Below are 19,187 nucleotides of genomic sequence, written 5' to 3' on the forward strand. Positions count from 1 at the left end.
TAATTATCCACGTATAAAGAAATTATTAAGTCAATCATGGAATAGCCATATAAATACGTATTAGTTCTCCTTAGTGAAAATCAGTTTGCAGAATATTTTCTATAGCACAATCACATTTGTTTTTAAAAAATTATATCTGTATAGATGTATGGAAAACTTTTGGAAAGCAGGAAGATTTTATTGGTAATTACTCCAGAAGTATTATCATCCAATGTAGGGGTTGAGGAGGAGGAGTTTTTAAAATTTTTTACCCTTTGCTATAGCTCTTACTTTTGCTGCAAACATGGATACTAACTTAAAATAACTACATTTTTATTCATATTTTTGTCAGCGAAGTCTGAATTCTTTCAAACAACTAATTCTAGTTAAAGAATACATTTAAGAGCAGTTTATTAATAAGAACATCATTCCCATTTCAATAAGTAAAAGTTTTCAACAGTTTACTGTTAAAAGAGCAAGCAAATACTTCTTAGTGCCTTTGAAAGTCCTGAGCTATCGAAATAATACCGCAAGTACTAATAAAACATAGTTAGTAGTGAGCAGTTTGAAAATGGTTCAATACTAGATACTATCCCAGAAAGACAAAATATAACCATACTTCCAGATATAAGAAAGTCGACTGACTATGTATACAATTAAGACATATTTACCGTATGTTTGAGGGAAATTTGATATATCCACTAAGCAGAAACTTGATAACAAATTAGGTTAATAGAAACAGTTAATTGAGATGGAAACCAGAGATAGCTGTAGTTGTGATAAATAGATGAAAACACTACTTATTTTTTGTTCTGAGGAATCCTAAGAAAAAAATTAAGATAAATATTTTTCTAAGGAGTATTAAAGAGTTATTAAAGTAGACATGCTGAATATATATCATAACATTTTGTGTGCATGAAGTTCTCTTATTCATCTAATTAATGGAATACTGAGCTGATTAATAATTGCAAAGCACTTTGAAAATATATAAAATGTTCAAGGATAAGTCATAATATCATGACAGGAGAAAGGCTGTATAAACTAATTTTCTTTTTTATTATTAATAGGATTCATTTTTTCTTTAACTTCCCATTTATACTGTCTTCTACCATCCTTTCAAAGAGAAGAAAGCTAAAGGGACAATACAATCAAAATAAGAGTTTTAACGGATTTTTTTTACCATGCATATTAGGCAGTGTATATGACTTTGCCGTAAAGAAAACTGACAGTCTTGCAGATAAAAGAGACAAGGAAAATTGGAATTTCTTTAAAAATGGAATTCCATATTTTTACCTGTATTCTTTGTTGTTTCCCATCCACTAAAATGCCCTCTTGCCACAAAATTTTACATTCAACGAAGGCAGAGAAGTATTACCTTAGTTAATGTAATTACTGTACCATCATCTCTACTTCTAAAATATAAATGATAAAAGGATGTTTCCATGCTTTTTATGCTGTGGGCTTACAGTATTCCTTTAGAATGAGATCTCTAAGAAAATGGAAACGAAGCTAACAAATATCTTAAGTCCAAATTTATGATAAATAGAAAATTCTAAACTTCATGCCTATAATCCCAGTTCTTTGGGAGGCCAAGACGGGAGGATCACTTGAGGCCAGAAGTTCAAGACAAGCCTGGCCAACATGTGAGACCCTGTCTGTATTTTTTTAAAAAATTGTTTTAATTAGCTGAGCGCAGAGACACATGCCTGTAATTAGTTAGTCCTGGCTACTGGGGAGGCTGAGGGGGTTGGATTACTTGAGCCCAGGAGTTCAAGGCTGCAGTGGGCTGTGATTATGCCCCTGCACTCCAGTCTGGGTGTCAGAGTGAGACCCTGCTTCTAAGAAACAGAAAATTTTGAAACTGAAGAGTTCTTATGAAAAAAAATTCTTATTCCAGTCATCTTTTATGCATGCTGGATCTTAAAATGTGTAAATAGACTATATTTTGTGATATTTAAGTATGTTTATGATACAGTAATTTTATAACATAGAGCATATATCATACTTTTATGATAAAAATACAGTATGTTAGAAATTTTAAGATTTGTCTGACATAAAAGACTAACATTAGAAATTTTTCTTAAGAATGAACTAGCATCAGTGTTACAATTTTCTATTTATCATAAATTTGTAACTTAAAATTCCACATCAGCATTATAGAAATATTCATTTTAATGTGTTCAAGCTGTTTCATTTCCTCTTTCTAACTAGGGCCCTCATTTGAGCAGATATAGAGTTGCAAACTTGTTTATTGCATAAGCACTTCCTTCTCAGTGTATTTGTTTCTGTGACATTCTTTTTTTTTTTTTTTTTTTTTTTTTCCCGAGACGGAGTCTCGCTCTGTCGCCCGGGCTGGAGTGCAGTGGCCGGTTCTCAGCTCACTGCAAGCTCCGCCTTCCGGGTTTACGCCATTCTCCTGCCTCAGCCTCCGAGTAGCTGGGACTACAGGCGCCCGCCACCTCGCCCGGCTAGTTTTTCTTGTATTTTTTTTAGTAGAGACGGGGTTTCACCGTGTTAGCCAGGATGGTCTCGATCTCCTGACCTCGTGATCCGCCCATCTCGGCCTCCCAAAGTGCTGGGATTACAAGCTTGAGCCACCGCGCCCGGCCAATTCTGTGACATTCTTTATGGGGATATGTATTTGAGCTTTAATCTGCCTCTCTCATTAATTTCCAGTTTTATGCCCCATTTAACTGGACTTTTTCTTTTTCTTGATTGAGGTGTAGATTGTATTATAGTTTCTGTACACTTTCCCATTGTTTCAAAATACTGTCCTGAAAGATGTATTTTTTGTGTGTTATAACCTTAGGAAAGTGGATTCCTTAGTAGTAGCAGTGATTTTCAAAATGTGTTTCCAAAGACCATTTTTATTATTAGAACCATAAGGGAGCTTACTGAAGTCATAAATTCCTAGGCCATATTCCAAATCTCTGGAATAAAAGTTCCTGGGATGGAGCCTGGGAGTTGCCATTTTTAACGGGTACCTCAGGTATTTCTTTGGCTCACTATAGGTTGAAACTTGCTTTCCTAGAATGAGGATTTTGGCACTAAATGTCTTTTCTATATATTTTATTACTTATTAGTGTCTAACTTGGATATTTATTCTAAGATTATGTAATTACATTGCTAAACTAATCATTGGATTCAGGGCCTGCATTGAAGTGAATAAAAATTACAAAAGGGCAATAAATGCATTTCCCATAACTAATCCATTAGTTTTAATTCTACTTGTTTGGGGGAAAGCCAGCTCTCATTATGAACCTTACCACTGGCAAGCATTGAAGGGATCTATTTTAATAGGAAGTGAGTAGGAATCAATAAGAAAATACAAGCAAATCAGACTATTTTTGGAAAAACAAAAGGACTTTTTTGAGAACAGTGGGAAAAACAATCACTAAAATGTTTTCGACTGACAGATGTATTTGAATGGTTTAAAAATGATAATTAGGTTCCCAATAATGCCTGGTCATATGCTAAATTCTTTATAGGGCACCTGTATAGGGCATCAGGTAGAGTTCCTGCCATGTAGAATCCTAAATGTGATGTCAATGATAGTGTCAAGAATTAACTCTAAGTAATACATGGATCTATGCCATTTATGACAGAATGTAAGAAACTGATGAAGCTAAATATTGCTTCAGATGAAAGAGAACAGTGCAGAGAAAGGATCTAGGAAATACAGTACTGTACCTTCTTTTGAATGTTTGGGAAGGGCTCATGGAGCAATGAAGTTCCCAGAAGTCATTTAATGGAGAGACAGGGAGATTTGGAAGTCTTAGGAGAGTACTGGAAGCATAAGGGGTGGAATGTGAAGTCACAGAATCCTAGAGTAAGGGCAAGTCGGTGGCCACTGGGTGAGGCATGGATGAAAGACCTCCAGGGTGGAAGCCTGGGGGATTGGGAGGAGTTTTTCAGTAAGCCATTCAAAATACAAGCAGGACCTAGGCTATGGCACTTTTAGTGTACTTCTTGCGTAGAGGAAACAAATATAAACAACACCACAGAGAAGGGATACCCAGACTTTGGTAAGTTACTGCATTTACAGGCCAGAAGAACAGAGTGACTACAAGTTAAAGTAATGATCACATAGTAAATGTAGAAAAAATGAAAAGGGTATTTTCCATGTTTATATTGATAAACCATATACAATTAGAGATAGTATTAATGAGATGTGGAGCTTAGTTAAGGCTTCATGATGTTTCAAGGATATGTGTTGACAATACAGAGAGTAGATGCTTGTGAGCTGACTTCTGGTTGACCCTGCTTTCAGTGCTGGAGAGGCCTTGAGTAGAGGCCACAGGATAAAGATCACAAAGCATAAAGAGGATCCGGCTAAGTGTCAGGCTATGGAGGTGCAGGTGCACAATTTGGCAATGTGCAGAAAATACATTCAAGTACCTATTTCATCAAAAATTTCCCTGAGCAAGAAAATAATTTTCAACAGCCCACAGAGCAGCCCACTTACTAGAACACTGTTCACTGCAACAAACCTTTCCCATAAAACAAACGTATGTTGAATAGTCCCTTGACGTTTATTATAATTGGATTTGACCTGTAATAACAAAGCAGAAAAGACAAAGAAAATGGGAATTATGTTTGTAATGTTGGTCTGTGAGCTATCCAGACATTCGCAGCAATAAATCCAGCCACTCCCAGACTTACTGATTGAAGATTATTCGTATCATTCATGTTTTTTCCTTCTTCCAAGTGCTTACCTTTGATTCTGAAAAAGGTAGGAAGTTTGATCAGTTTCCTTACTAGTTAAAAGTACCAATAGAGGATTTGATTGGGGAGAAGTTTAGAAATTAGACGAGGTTTCAGACTCATCTGTAGATTTCATATCACCGAGCTTTCCCAGTTTCCCATTAACGGTCAAAAGTTGCCTGGGTATTAATGCTTGGAGTTAAGGCAGTTCTGGCCATCAATTAGAGTCATAAGATTTTCTCGAGGTTTTACTCTAATTTTTTTCCATCGTTGCAGGTGGTGCTTGGCACTTTTCATTTAATGTGAAATTTTACCCACCAGACCCTGCACAGCTATCTGAAGATATCACCAGGTATTTGAAAGGCTATGCAAAAGACAAGCATCCTGGGAGAGTTGTGCTTCTCTTCAATGCTCCGGAAAGGAGTGTGCTTATATCTGGTAGCCTTACAATCGTCCACGCTCAAATGGCAAACAAAGGCAAATGAACAAGAGCAGACATCTGATGAGAAGATTTGCCAGATCCTATCTTTTCACAGTTGAATCTTTTGTGCCAGGATGATATTCCCTGTGCTTGACCCTGGTGGGAAAACATGCAGAATTGAGATACTGTCATCCACCCACCATAGTCAAATTGGATGGGATTCAGCCTTATATGATATAGCAGCTCTTAGTTTTTCTGCTTTAATACGTAGAGTAAAAATGTCCTTGGATGCTTGTGCTTTTTATATAACCAACACATACACACACACATAAATTTAAGTGTTTACTTTCTATGTCCTGTGTATACAAGGAAAATGATTAATTTGTTTTCTAGAAAGAAGATATTAAGAAAGAAATCAAAACATAAAAATACTTCAGTTTGGTAACAGCTTTGAGTGTGAAAGGGGATCTCATTATAAAGCTGTACTGGATGTCTTAGTCTGGGCTGCTATAACCAGATACTATAAAGTGGGTGGTTGATAAACAATAGAAACTTATTTCTTACCTGTTCTGGAGACTGGAAGTTTGAGATCAGGGTGCCCGCAGGTCAGGTCCTGGTGAGGATCCGCTTCTGGGTTGCAGGATGCTGACTTCTTACTGCGTCCCCATGTGTTGAAAGGGTGAGGGGGGTCTCTCTCCAGTCTTTTTTATAAAGGCACTAATCCCAGTCATGACAGCTCCACCCTAATCACTTCCCAGAGACCCCCACCTTATGATCCCATCACCTTGAGGGTAGATTCGAACATATGGATTTGGAGGGGAGGGGACACAGACACTCAGTTCATTGTTCCTCGTGTGCTCTGACCTTCTAGGCTTCTCTGCATTCACCTTAGAACGCCTACTCTCTTGCTCAGCTCAGTAGTAAGTTTATGGCCAGTCAAAGCAATTTTGTGCAGTGTGTGCAGAATTTTCTGTGTAAGCTTTGCATTCTTTTTGGAGGGCTTTACAGAAAAGGGAAATTACTCAAAACAACTTCAATCACTTGCTACAGTTAAAAATAATTTCACCAGACATATTAAGAGAAGGGTAAAAATTAGTTCCAGAGGATTTCTTATATTTGCAATAAATCAGAAAAAATTTATAATTTCTTACTTAAAGATACTTTTTAGTTGCTGTTGAAGAACTGTTTTATTTTGGCTAATTTGTGGTTATAGAGCCCATATATACCTGGATTTGAAAACGTAGTGCATGGTGGGCCGGGTGTGGTGACTCACGCCTGTAATCCCAGCACCATCCTGGCTAAGACGGTGAAACCCCATCTCCACTAAAAATACAAAAAACATTAGCCGGGCATGGTGACGGGTGCCTGAATTCTCAGCTACTCAGGAGGCTGAGGCAGGAGAATGGCGTGAACCCGGGAGGCGGAGCTTGCAAGTGAGCCGAGATCGCGCCACTGCACTCCAGCCTGGGCGACAGGGCAAGACTCCATCTCCAAAAAAAAAAAAAAGAGAGAGAAAATAGTGCATGGTTTCTTTCTATTGACTCATGTAATACTTGTAGAGCCTGTTAAATGTTTAAGGATTTTTCTGTCATAATTACATGGATTTATGTCACCAGCCTAAAATCATATTTAGAGGGGACCTTAAGACTATCATAGTCCTCTGCTTCCATAGATGAACAGTTCATTTCTTATACACAAGGTACCAGGTGTGCTTTGTTCTGTCCATATGTGAGGCTGTGCTTGGGATTATTAAAACTCATCAACGTTAACACTTACCTTGAGGTCTTTGGCAGTTAATAATTTATCTGTAAGTCTTAAAAGCAAAATAACAGAGAAGACAAATCAACATATTTTTATGTAGGTCATATTTTTATGATATGGCCAAATTATATAGAAAATGTTAATTTCTCCAGTTTAAAACTGTTTGTTTATGGTGACAAGATTCTCGAATTTTAAGGTAGGAAATCTTTATATCTTAGATAGATTTTAAGAAGCTATCTAAATTTTAAAAATGAGAACTGAAAACAGGAGGAATTATGTTATTATAAAGAGACTACCTCATTAAGAATGCAGGAAATTGAGAGTGAAGTTTATAATGACATAGCTGTTGAGTTACCTGCCATCTGTTTTGCTCATATAGTAAGACCGGTCACCTTAATATCAAAATACTTCCATAAGGCTAATTGGGGCCTAATAATCACACAGTCATATCACTTAACAATAGGGATACATGCTGAGAAAGGCATCTTTAGATGATTTTGTTGTATGAACATCCTAGAGTGGACTTGCACAAAGCTAACTGGTAGAGCCTACTATTCATCTGGGCTGTATGATAAAGCCCATTGCTCCTAGTCTAGAAACCTGTACAGCATGTGACTGTACTGAATACTGTGGGAAATCATAACACAATGGTAAGTATTTGTAACTACTAAACATAGAAAACATACAAGAAAAATACAATATGAAAGATTTTTTTTAATGGTACACCTGTATAGGCCACTTACCATGAATGGAGGATGCAGGACTGGAAGTTGCTCTGAGTGAGTGATGAGTGAATGGGAAGTCCCAGGACATTACTGTACACTACTGTGAGCTTTATAAGCACTGTATACTTAGGCCACGTTCATTTTATTTTTAAAAATTTCTTTCTTCAATCATAAATTAAGCTTGGCTTACTGTATTTTTTTTTACTTTTTAAACTTTTTAATTGACTTTTGTAGTAATACTTAGCTTCAAACACACATTGTACAGCTACACAAAAATATTTTCTTTATGTCCTTATTCTGTGAGTTTTTTTCTATTTTTAAAATTTATAATTTGTTTTTACTTTTAAAACTCTTTTGTTAAAAACTTAAGACATAAACACATATATTGTTAGCCTAGGCCTACACAGGGTCAAGATCATCAGTATCACTGTCTCCACCTATTCCTATCCCACTGGAAGGTCTTCAGGGACAATAACACACATGAAGCTGTCATCTCCTAGGATAACAGTGCCTTCTTCTGATACGTCCCGAAGCACCTGCCAGAGGCTGTTTTACAGTTAACTTTGTATTTTTACAGGTAGAAAGAGTACACTGTAAAATAATGATAAAAAGTATAGGTTAGTGAATACATAAACTAGTAATGTAGTCACTTGTTATCCTTAGCAAGTATTAAGTTCTGCACGTGATTGTATGTGCTAGTCTTTTATATGAGTACGTTTGTTTACACCAGCACCACCACAAATGCGTGAGTAATGTGTTACGCTATGACATTAAGATAGCTATGACATCACTAAGCAATAGGAATTTTTTTAGCTCCATTGTAGTCTCATAGGACCCCCATCATATATGTGATCCATCATTGACTGCAGCATCATTTTGTGGCACATAACTGTATTTAAGAGCATTTTTACATTATAATTCCCCCACCCAAGGATTTCAGAAAATGTGTTGGGGACTGTCCATTTGACTTTAAAAGTTATTTTAAAAGATGTTAGAAGAATATGTCTTTAAGTTTCTTTTAGACTGTGCTTTATTAATAAAACCCTATTATGAATGTTGACTTGCTTCTAAATGCCTTTAAATACTATCTTTTGTAACCAAGTATTTTTCCCTTCTATCTAGAAGAAATACGTATGAAATAAATATCAAAATATATAGATGCTAGAAAATTTATCCTAGAGAGGTTGTTCTACAGGGAGAAATTATTTACCCACAATTTTTACCAAGTGACCTCCTTTTCCTGTATCCTCATGCTGGCCTTCGTTGTCTTGTGCTTTTGGTTCCTGGAAGGTACTACCTCTGCTTGCAGTTGCGAGACGACATCGTGTCCGGAAGGCTGCCCTGCTCCTTCGTTACTCTGGCCTTGCTGGGCTCCTACACTGTCCAGTCAGAGCTCGGAGACTATGACCCGGATGAATGTGGGAGCGATTACATTAGTGAGTTCCGCTTTGCACCAAACCACACTAAAGAACTGGAAGACAAAGTGATCGAGCTGCACAAGAGCCACAGGTTAGAGGCAGAAGCCCTGAGCGCGTTCATTTAAGTTGTGCCTTGATGGGAGAGTGTTCCGCATACAACCCACCTCTTCCCAGTACTGGTTTCGTCCATTAACGGCGAGAGTTGAGCATAGTGTGGGTCCATGCACGGTGAAATTCTGAGATGGGTAAGCTCTCACTCAGAGCATCCAGGTGTTCATTTGTAGTGCTTTCTTGCAAAGCCCTTTTTCTTCTTATTCTTTTCTCATGTGTCTGCTGGTGCCTCCATAGGACTTCTTCTTATGAGTAGCATAGAGCTAAGTGGGAAGTATTGCAGCCTACCAGGGAAGGGAAAAGCATCATTGTAACGTATTTTTCTTCTCATCAGAGGAATGACGCCGGCAGAAGCAGAGATGCATTTCTTGGAAAATGCCAAAAAATTGTCCATGTATGGGGTAGATTTACATCATGCTAAGGTATGCATTTTTTTAAACCCCAAACGTTCTATATATTGTTATTTAACTCAATGTTGTTATCACTGTAAACTGGTGACTTTTACTTCAGTTAATGTAAATGAAACCTTTGAGAATTCAAATCTCTGTCTTTTAAGCCTTACTCCACGGTACAACAAATGTAGCTTTCTGATACTTACTGAGGGGTTTGCTCTTTGTGTCTCAAACTTGTATTACTCCTGGGCACAGCCTTCTGAAAGCCCGTAATAGGCAAAGCCTCTGATGGCCTTTTGATGCAGTTAGAAACCTACCTTCACCATGGAATACTATGCAGCCATAAAAAAGGATGAGTTTGCGTCCTTTGTAGGGACATGGATGCAGCTGGAAACCATCATTCTTAGCAAACTATCACAAGAACAGAAAACCAAACACCGCATGTTCTCACTCATAGGTGGGAACTGAACAATGAGATCACTTGGACTCGGGAAGGGGAACATCACACACTGGGGCCTATCATGGGGAGGGGGGAGGAGGGAGGGATTGCAGTGGGGAGTTATACATGATATAAATGAATTGATGGGTGCTGACTAGTTGATGGGTGCAGCACACCAACATGGCACAAGTATACATATGTAACAAACCTGCATGTTATGCACATGTACCCTAGAACTTAAAGTATAATAAAAAAAATAAATAAATAAAAAATAAAAAAATAATAATAAAATAAAATAAAATAAAATAAAAAAAGAAAAGAAACCTACCTTGACCCTTAACAAGCTCTTAGTTCACCCTGCCTCTCCATCACAGTCTTATTTCCCACTCTGTGCTGTCACAGGACCTTTGCTCCCATCAGACTCTGTTTCTACGCTTTCGCTGACTATGTCCATCTCTGGACTGTCCTCCTCTTTCCTGTCTGTTTGTCCAAACTTAGCCAATTGTCCGAGACTCAAGCGTCACACTTGTTAAGTGCCAGACGCTGTCTGTGGCACCTGGTATGTGGATACATACCAGGCAGTCAGTAAATTCATACTGAATTTAAGAAGTCTACCTCCCAAGTTTAGGTACTCTGACAAATAACCAGAACTCTGAAATAAGATTGTTGTTTTAAAGTTCACCTAGGCTAAGGTTTGCTTCGTTGACTGGTGATCGATGAAATGTTAAAGGTGTGTCTTGGGAATGGAGTCTTGGGAAGAAAGAATTTGGGTTGAGACTGTAGGAGGGTTACAATTGTGAGGATACACAAAGCAGCTTTGACTCCGTGTTATGCTTTTTCTGGAATCTCTGTACTTTTCAGTAGTGGTAGAATGAACATAAGACTACTAGTCTTTTTAAACAGCCCAGAATAAAAGTCCTGTGGAAATACAAGAAAGTTTTTTTTTTTTTTTTTTTTTTTTTTTTTTTTTGTATTTTTTAGTAGAGACGGGGTTTCACCGTGTTAGCCAGGAGGGTCTCGATCTCCTGACCTCGTGATCCGCCCGTCTCGGCCTCCCAAAGTGCTGGGATTACAGGCTTGAGCCACCGCGCCCGGCCTACAAGAAAGTTTTTATGAAAACTTTTATTAGCAAAACACATAAAATTTGTTAGGATCCTAGGTTTGAATTCAGATGCATTAGCAGGGTTAAAAGGTCATTGTTAAAGGTCAGAGGTTGTTTCTTCTGATTGGGTCCAACAGGATGACATTGTTCCTGTTTAGGGATGTGTGTTTGACTTTGATGGACAGGGTTAGTCACCAATTTCATGGTCTGAGACTCACACAGAACGTGCAGTTACAGGTTTCCAGGCCAACAAGTGTCTTACACAGTCGGGTTTAGGGCCTGGAAATGAAGAGAATTTCAGCTGGCTCTGTTCAAGCAAACACCTCAGCACCCCTGCAGACCCACTGCAGGGAGCTCTGTGGTCTGTAGGTTCTGTCCATACTGGAAGTTGGGCTGCACTTTGGTTAGCGTTTGGAGAGCAAACTAATCCACAGGGATTTGGGGAGGAGAATGGGGGCCCTGGAATCTATGCAGGTTTGATTGGTTTTGCTGTGGATCACTCTGCATGTCACGTAGAATGAGCTCTCCAAGGCCTGAGCGCTAGCAAAATCTCTGTGACTTGGCGGAGGCTCACACCAGGGATGTGCTGTTATGTTGAATGCCAAGCTCTTTGACATTTGCGTATAATTACAACAGCAGGTGTAGCTCTGTTTACTTGGCAGTTCATTATTGCACTTTTTCACTTATTTTGCACTCAGATAACAAAGATGTTTTCTATTGTATATTAGGTACAAGGTAGAGTGAGAATTTCAAAATGAAAATAAGAACAATTTCTCTTAGTGTTTCCCCCTAAGAGGCTAAAAGATAAAGAAACAAGAAGTAAATGAAGGGAGCCTGAGAATTTGAGTGAATCTGAAGCTATTTTTGAGTGACATCACACGCTTTGATTCTCTTACTGCCCAGAAATAAATAAATGAATAAATAAAAGATTAGGGTGTACATTTCAGGAAGTGCACCTCGGGATGTATCAGTGTTTCTATCAGTAAATATAAAATCACTTAACATTGCTATAGCTACAGAATTAAAATAGATGGCTGCCTTTTCATTTAATAATGTGATTTGAAATTATGCCAGTTAAAAAGAAAGAGAATTAAGGAAGTACAAATGTAGCATTATAGGAATTTTTCTGAATATTAAGTATAACAGATAATTCAGTTATAGATTCAATTTTCCCATGCCACCACACTCCGTCATTTGTAGAAGGAAATTTACTGAAACAAATTGGAGCTAATTTCCGGTTATGAGCGAGATGCCTCGCTTCTGTTAATGGTATGAAGGACCCTGAGCTTTACAATCCATTTAAAACTTCTGAGCTGGAATCCTGTATGAAGAATAAATATGCATATTACACAAAGGTCCTATGTTTTGGAAAACCTATTCTAAATGTTTTGTTTTTTCTTTGTACATCTGTCTCTGCTTGTTTGTCATTTAATGTGCATCTTGATGGGCTTTGTCAGAGTCATTTATTTTATGTAAGATTCTGAAATGTAGATATAAGTCCATATAGGATATCCCACAGAGCAGGAGGTGCTGAAGGATGGCAAAGTTTGAACACTGATGTTGAATTAAAGAAATCGTATGCCCCTTTATTTTCATGATGACTGAGACTATTCGGGTCCACCCCAGTGCTCCTTGCTAAAGGGAGTGCACATGTGTTTATTGATAGTGAAATGCACATGTCCTCAACAAATACTGTTGTCATGACTTTTAAAACCAAAGATTTCTCAGGCCCAGCAAGGTAGCTCACACCTGTAATCCTAGCACTCTGAGATGGGTGGATTGCTTGAGGTGAGGAGTTTGAGACCCGATTCCATAAATATAGCACAACCCTATCTCTACAAAAACAGAAAAATGAGTCGAGTGTGGTGGCACCTGCCTGTGGTTCCAGCTACTCAGGAGGCTGAGGGACGAGGATTGCTTGAGCCCCTAGAGGTGGAGGGTGCAGTAAGCCAAGATGGCACCACTACGCTCCATCCTGGGCAACAGAGGGAGACTCTCTCAAAAAAAAGGAAAAAAAAAGGATTTCTCAAACTAACCTCAATACTGTGGCCTGTGGCAGAAAATTTGAGATGGAAAGTATCATTTTTCTGGCCATGCAATTAATGAAATCAAGACTTGCATCCAATTAAAAACTGCACTCGTTTCTGTCATTTTCATTTTTCATTCACTTTTCTTTCAACAAACATGTAACGGCTTTGTGCATGCAAGGTAGGCAGTGCGCTGGCCATGAGATTACAAAGATAAACAGAGCTCCTGCTCTCAACCAGCTTTTCTCTCCAGGGTAAGGAAGACAAGTGATAGTTTATTTCAGTACCATTTGCTAAGGGTGTACTAGAGATAACAGATCGATTTTGGGACACAGAGAGGTGTTTTTTGGAGGAGACAGGAAGAGGAGGCATCAGAGCCTTCTTCATCTTCCTCAAGAAGGGAGCTACTGTTTTCTTAAAATTCAAAGAAGTAACAGGTGATTAGGTTTTTATTAAAAGTTTTATTGTTACCTAATAATGGAAAAGGTTTCGAATGTCCTTTCCCTTGGTAGGTTGAAAGTACACTTCCTAAAGTCCTGTTCTATAGTTACCAAAAAGAGAGTGAGTCAAAGAGAAGTGATTCTGGCAGTCCTTCCTCGTTCCTGCACTCTGCCAATGGAGTTAGGTGGTCACCTCTGAGTGGTGGTGCAGACAGATTGACTGGTTCTAAAGGATCAGTAATACCAGCTGCGTGTCAGCATCAGGTTATAGCTCTTTAAATCACTCTTTCAAATTAAAGTCCTAGATAAATGGTGGGCAGTTTCCGGTCTTTGAGTTCTCCTCAAATTTTATTATATTGTAATATCCTGCCATGAAATATTTCCACTCCTGCAGAGTAATTCAATATGTCACGGAGTGATACGTTTCCAAAGGAAAATATTTCATTTTAAGCCAATTATGCTTTGTTGGCAAGCTTACATTTCCCAGAGATGAACCAGTATATGTATTTCTGATTCTGGAAATTTCCATCTTCTGCCTTGCATTGGCAGCAGATCTGGGCATAGCTTCCGATGGGTGGTCAGCTCATGACCATTTCTGTCCCCTGATTCCAACAATCAGTGGGACCAGGGATGGACTCTGACCTCACATATAATCCTGCCTGCATCCTATCTTTTTCCGTCATTCATGGCCACCACAGATGTTCATTTTACCCTGACTTAAATGGAATACAACATGGGGAAAGACTGTATGTGGTACATCTCCTAAGCTTGACACAGCATCTCTGATGACTGCTGGACATCACACATCCCTAGGAAATTACCTAAACATGAAATGTGCAAGTAGCAAAAGGAATTTGCAGTTCTAGTATGATCTCACATTTGTTTCTTAAAAAATCTATACACATATTTTTAAAATATTTATATTTTTATAAGTGTGATATATATTTTATAAGTGTGATTACCACTGGGCAGTGTGTTTGTGTGGAGGGAATGGTGGTTGTTGGGGAAAATACATTCTTATATTTTTTCATTCATTCATACTTAAAAAAAAAACAAACCTATTTCATATTTAAATTTTACTCTGACAATAATGGTACATAAAAAATATTTGGGCTCTTTTTAAAGGAACAGCAACCAAAACCCTCATAGGAAAAGTCAGGGTCCATCTTGTTGACATATTTGTTGGTTAAGAGTGCCGCCTCTGGAACCAGGCTGTGTTCAACTGGGACTCTGTACCTATTTTCTCATCTGTAAAATGGGAATAATAATAGCAACCATCTCAATCACAGTGAAGATTAAAAGAGTGAATATATGTAAAGCAGAGCAGTGCCTGGCAATTGACAAGTGAGAACTATGGCTACTATTACGACTGTTATTAAGATACCTTCATGGGCTGGGCCCTCTTGGTGTGCAGTATTTACTTTATAAGTTTGAGACACCTGGAAGAGCAGATTTTACTCTAACAAACCTCTCCATAGTGATAAACATCTTCACCAAAAGGCTAGTGTTTAATAGTAATGTTTTAAAAATGGCCGCATCATTTTGCATATGTAAACCAGCCATTTATATTTCTGTTGTGGATGCTTAAATATTATACCTAGCAGAAAATGGAAATAAGTTAGATACTGATCTGTTGTTTCTTGCTGTTTTTTCCAGGACTCAGAAGGGGTAGAAATTATGTTAGGAGTTTGTGCAAGTGGTCTGTTGATATATCGTGACCGGCTGCGAATAAACAGATTTGCCTGGCCCAAGGTTCTCAAGATTTCATACAAACGGAACAACTTTTACATTAAGATCCGGCCAGGAGAGGTAAGTATACCCACATCTGCATGTGCATTAGGAGGAAAATCCCTGATAGCAAGCAAACATTTAAATTATCTGCTTATGAGTTCTGAGCATTGTGGGACACAGTGAATTACATCTAAGTGCCTGAGAAAATTTATTGTAGATTTGCCCAATAAACAGTAATAAATAAAATATTCTCTTTTTTATATTGTTCCAATATTTCCTACTGTGTACATTAATTGAAGGGTTTTTAAAAACATACTTTAATATAAAATCCAGTTTCATGAATAATTTTGTGTATATTTCAAACAGTAATGGATAAATCTCTTCCTCCACATCCTGTTGTTGTTTCTCCATGCTCTTTCTGTTTGTCCTGCAAATCAGGGTTGTACTTTAAAGTGAAAAGCTTAGAGGTCATGTACTTCAAGGTACAAGGAATATTAGAACAAAGGACAGTGAGTGTGAATTATGTCAATGTTCTATAGCTCAATGTATGCTTGTTTTTTTTATAAGTCAGAGAAGCTAATGAGAGAATCAAAATTGTTAACTAGTCCTTACTCCTTGGACAACAGTCTCCATGATCAACTTATGTTTATATCTTGCTTAGTGGTTTGTACATAATAGTAACACATATCTACTCTTATTTACTTAAGAGATAGTTAATAAAGACCTCGAATTTCTAATTGGTGTGGTTAGTGTAATGGAGGCAGTCAAAGCTCAAAGATTCTAGCATACTTATATCTCTGAATGTTTTCTGATATAATATAGAGTTATCTCTTATCTTCAAAATCTATTTATCCACTGGAGTTTCTTGATGGAAAATGCAATTTTAAAAATCAGAATATCGGCTGGGCATGGTGGCTCATGCCTGTAATCCCAGCCCTTTGGGAGGCCAAGGGTGGGAGAATCACCTGGGCCCAAGGGTTGAAGACTGCAGTGAGTGTGATTGTACCACTGTACCCCAGCCTGGGTGACGGAGCGAAGACCCTGTCTCAAAAACAACAAAAAATTGAAGTATAAAGCATGTAATGATGTTTAATATGAGTATAACATCATACCCATCTATGATGACTGAAATAATCTGTAAGCTTTTCATGTAAATACCTAAAATTACAGTGTTTCAAAAATATTTCCTAAAGATTATGTGTTAAACTTATAGCCAATAGATAGTCATTTGACTTCATTGAACATTTGTTAAGTGAGCACCTATTTATTGTCAGGTATTAGAAATAGAAAGACAAATATGACCTTGTTCCTTGTTAAGGAATTTTCTATTTAGCAGAAAAACGGGTTCATATACTTTGATTGGAACAGCATGATGCAAATGAGATGATATTCTGTAGACATGGAGTGAGCGTAGTATTTTAAGAGGCCAGAGGGGAGAGCTGGAGAAATGAATCAGCAGACACTAGTGAGTCATGGGAGGTTTTAAATCAGGATGTGACACAACTAGGTGAATATTTTGGAATGATAGATTTCTTAATGAAATTCAACTACTTAGAAATATGATGTGATAAGACCTAAACTAGGGCAGAGGCTCTGGGAATAGACTGGAGGGAACAAATTTGAGAGAGAGGCTTGAGAGGCAGAAGCAGCAGATCTTAGAGACAGGATGGAGGAAGGGATTAAAAGAGGGAAGAGTACAGGATAATCAAAGGTTTTCAGTTTGTATGATTGAAGCCAATGGAGATGACATTAGGCAGGAGGGAAAAGGGGCAAATTTTCAGAAAAACAATTGAAATCCCTTTGGAACAGATTTTCAGGGAGTAATTCTTGCATAAGAAGGAGTTGAACAGAGTTATCAACTATATATTTTATTCAAGGCCTTAGACATGGAATAAATTACTCAAAGAGCAAGGCAAGTTAGAGAAAGAAAAGGCCCTAAAACTAGAACTCTGGGTAATACCACTATTTGAGAAAGGGTCAAGAAGATGAAGAAATGACAGCCAGAGAGATAAAAGAAGAAACATAGGCTGATGGAGGACCAGGAGATGAGTTTCAGAGGAAAGTGGTTAGCTAGTAGTACCATATGTTACAGAAAGGGCACGTAGGGTGTGGACCAACAAAAGTGTGTTGAACTTGACAGTCAGGCCCCATGATGACATTTCAGAGTTCAGAAAGGTGTGGGGAGCACCTGCCCAGGGCGTGTTGAGGTCAGGAGTGAGTAGCAGAGGCAGCAGGTAGTGGCTTCTGCTTCCTAAAGTTTAGCAGTGAGGCGCGAGATGGGGTTGTGGTGCTGGCAGAAACAGGCTCAGAAAAAGCTGTTTTTTCTCTCCTCTTCTCTCTGTTTTTACGATCTTATTTACAGCCTGAGAAGAGTGAGAAGAAATTATTGGGAACACACAGGCTCTGAAGAAATTGAAAGAAATTGATATAAAACACAGAGAAATAGATATGAATAAACTATGAATACCTATTCAGGTAGTCTAGGAGCCTGCATCCTCCTTGTCTACAGAGGTTGGCAGAGACTCTTCCCAGCTTCTTGCAGCAGAGTGCAAGCTGACTCTTCCATATAACCCCTGGCATTGGCATAATATGTGCATATTAGTTGCAGGATAAATAAATGGATGATGGTTTAGTCACAGCTACACTGTATCTGTCCTTGACTGGGTCCCTTGGACAGCAGTGATTTTTACAAACACCACTGCGCATGAACATCCAGAGTGAATAAGAAGTTGGGAAAGGCAATTGCGGTTGAAGCAATTGTGATGTATTTCCCACTTCCCCTAATTATCCTCAGCAAACACGAAATAGAGGTCAAACATGATTGTATCTCACATGCCATGCATATGACCCCTCACCTCGGTTCTTTGCCACATAAATTATTTTTGCTATTGATTATAGCAGTAGTACTGGTTGTTTGCTCTTTGGGGAAGCCTTTACTGTTTAAGATGATTGCCCTCTGGTGGTCTGATGTATACTTTCTTCACAATGTGAAAACCTGTGCATCTGCAGTAATAAAGTATATTATGCAGGAAATGAGATGAGTATTTCACCTCGAAAAATCAAATGGCTGATAAAGCATCATCTGAAATGTACATGCTAAAAGATATGAAAATATGTTCCCCCAATCTCTGATCTTACGTATGATATAGAGAGACATTAGCATTTAACACGATAATCCATAGTGGAACACGCAAATAAAATCAACAGTCTCTGACACCAAGTTATCAACTACCTAAGAAATATACATATTTCCTGACCAGATATTAGGAGAAAAATGTCATTTCTAAGAATGCTGTGGACTATATTTGTAAACATTTGGTTCATTTCTGTACTTTGCAGTTGAAGTCATTGTGTCATTGAGAAACCATGAAAATAAAATTTTAAAGTGGTATCAGGACAAATTGATTTCTGGAATAAATAAAAAAAAACCTTTTTGTGTTTAGTTTTCAGTAGTATCATAAGATACGCACTTATTCAGAAGACATTTTACTGTATGCATAATGTGGCTATTTATACCTGCAGCATTTTAAAGACACATTTTCGAAATTAACAAATGAATGTGTATAGCATGAATTATGCATGTAGCAATTGATATAGTAGGTAAATTTTTTAAATTCTGGTGGCATTATGATTTTATAAATTATTTACAGGGCTTCTGTTATTTATAATTTTAAACTTTACTCTTCAATGTATTTTTTTTTTTATTTAGTTTGAACAATTTGAAAGCACCATTGGGTTTAAGCTGCCAAACCATCGAGCTGCCAAGCGTTTATGGAAAGTATGTGTTGAGCATCATACATTTTTCAGGTAGGAAGAGATTGTTTTGTTTTTTCCCTAAGGAATAATTATCATCACTGATACTGGAAAAGATTGTCAATAAGAAAAATATGGAATTTTATTCTTTCTATTCCTTCAAGTTCATTGTCACCGTATTTCT

The 19,187-nt window shown here is 37.8% G+C and overlaps 1 protein-coding gene across 1 annotated transcript in view; it reads left to right on the forward strand.

Moving 5' to 3' along the window:
• The window catches only part of EPB41L3 (erythrocyte membrane protein band 4.1 like 3), a 153,523-nt gene that overhangs the window by 102,181 nt on the left and 32,155 nt on the right, over positions 1 to 19,187 (forward strand). The window contains 5 exon segments of the mRNA XM_010373386.2: positions 4,960 to 5,035; positions 8,881 to 9,099; positions 9,454 to 9,541; positions 15,176 to 15,328; positions 18,960 to 19,057. Of these exon segments, the coding sequence (XP_010371688.2) occupies positions 4,960 to 5,035; positions 8,881 to 9,099; positions 9,454 to 9,541; positions 15,176 to 15,328; positions 18,960 to 19,057 (634 nt within the window).

The sequence above is a fragment of the Rhinopithecus roxellana genome, chromosome 21 (genome assembly GCF_007565055.1).
Source record: "Rhinopithecus roxellana isolate Shanxi Qingling chromosome 21, ASM756505v1, whole genome shotgun sequence".
NCBI lineage: Eukaryota > Metazoa > Chordata > Mammalia > Primates > Cercopithecidae > Rhinopithecus > Rhinopithecus roxellana.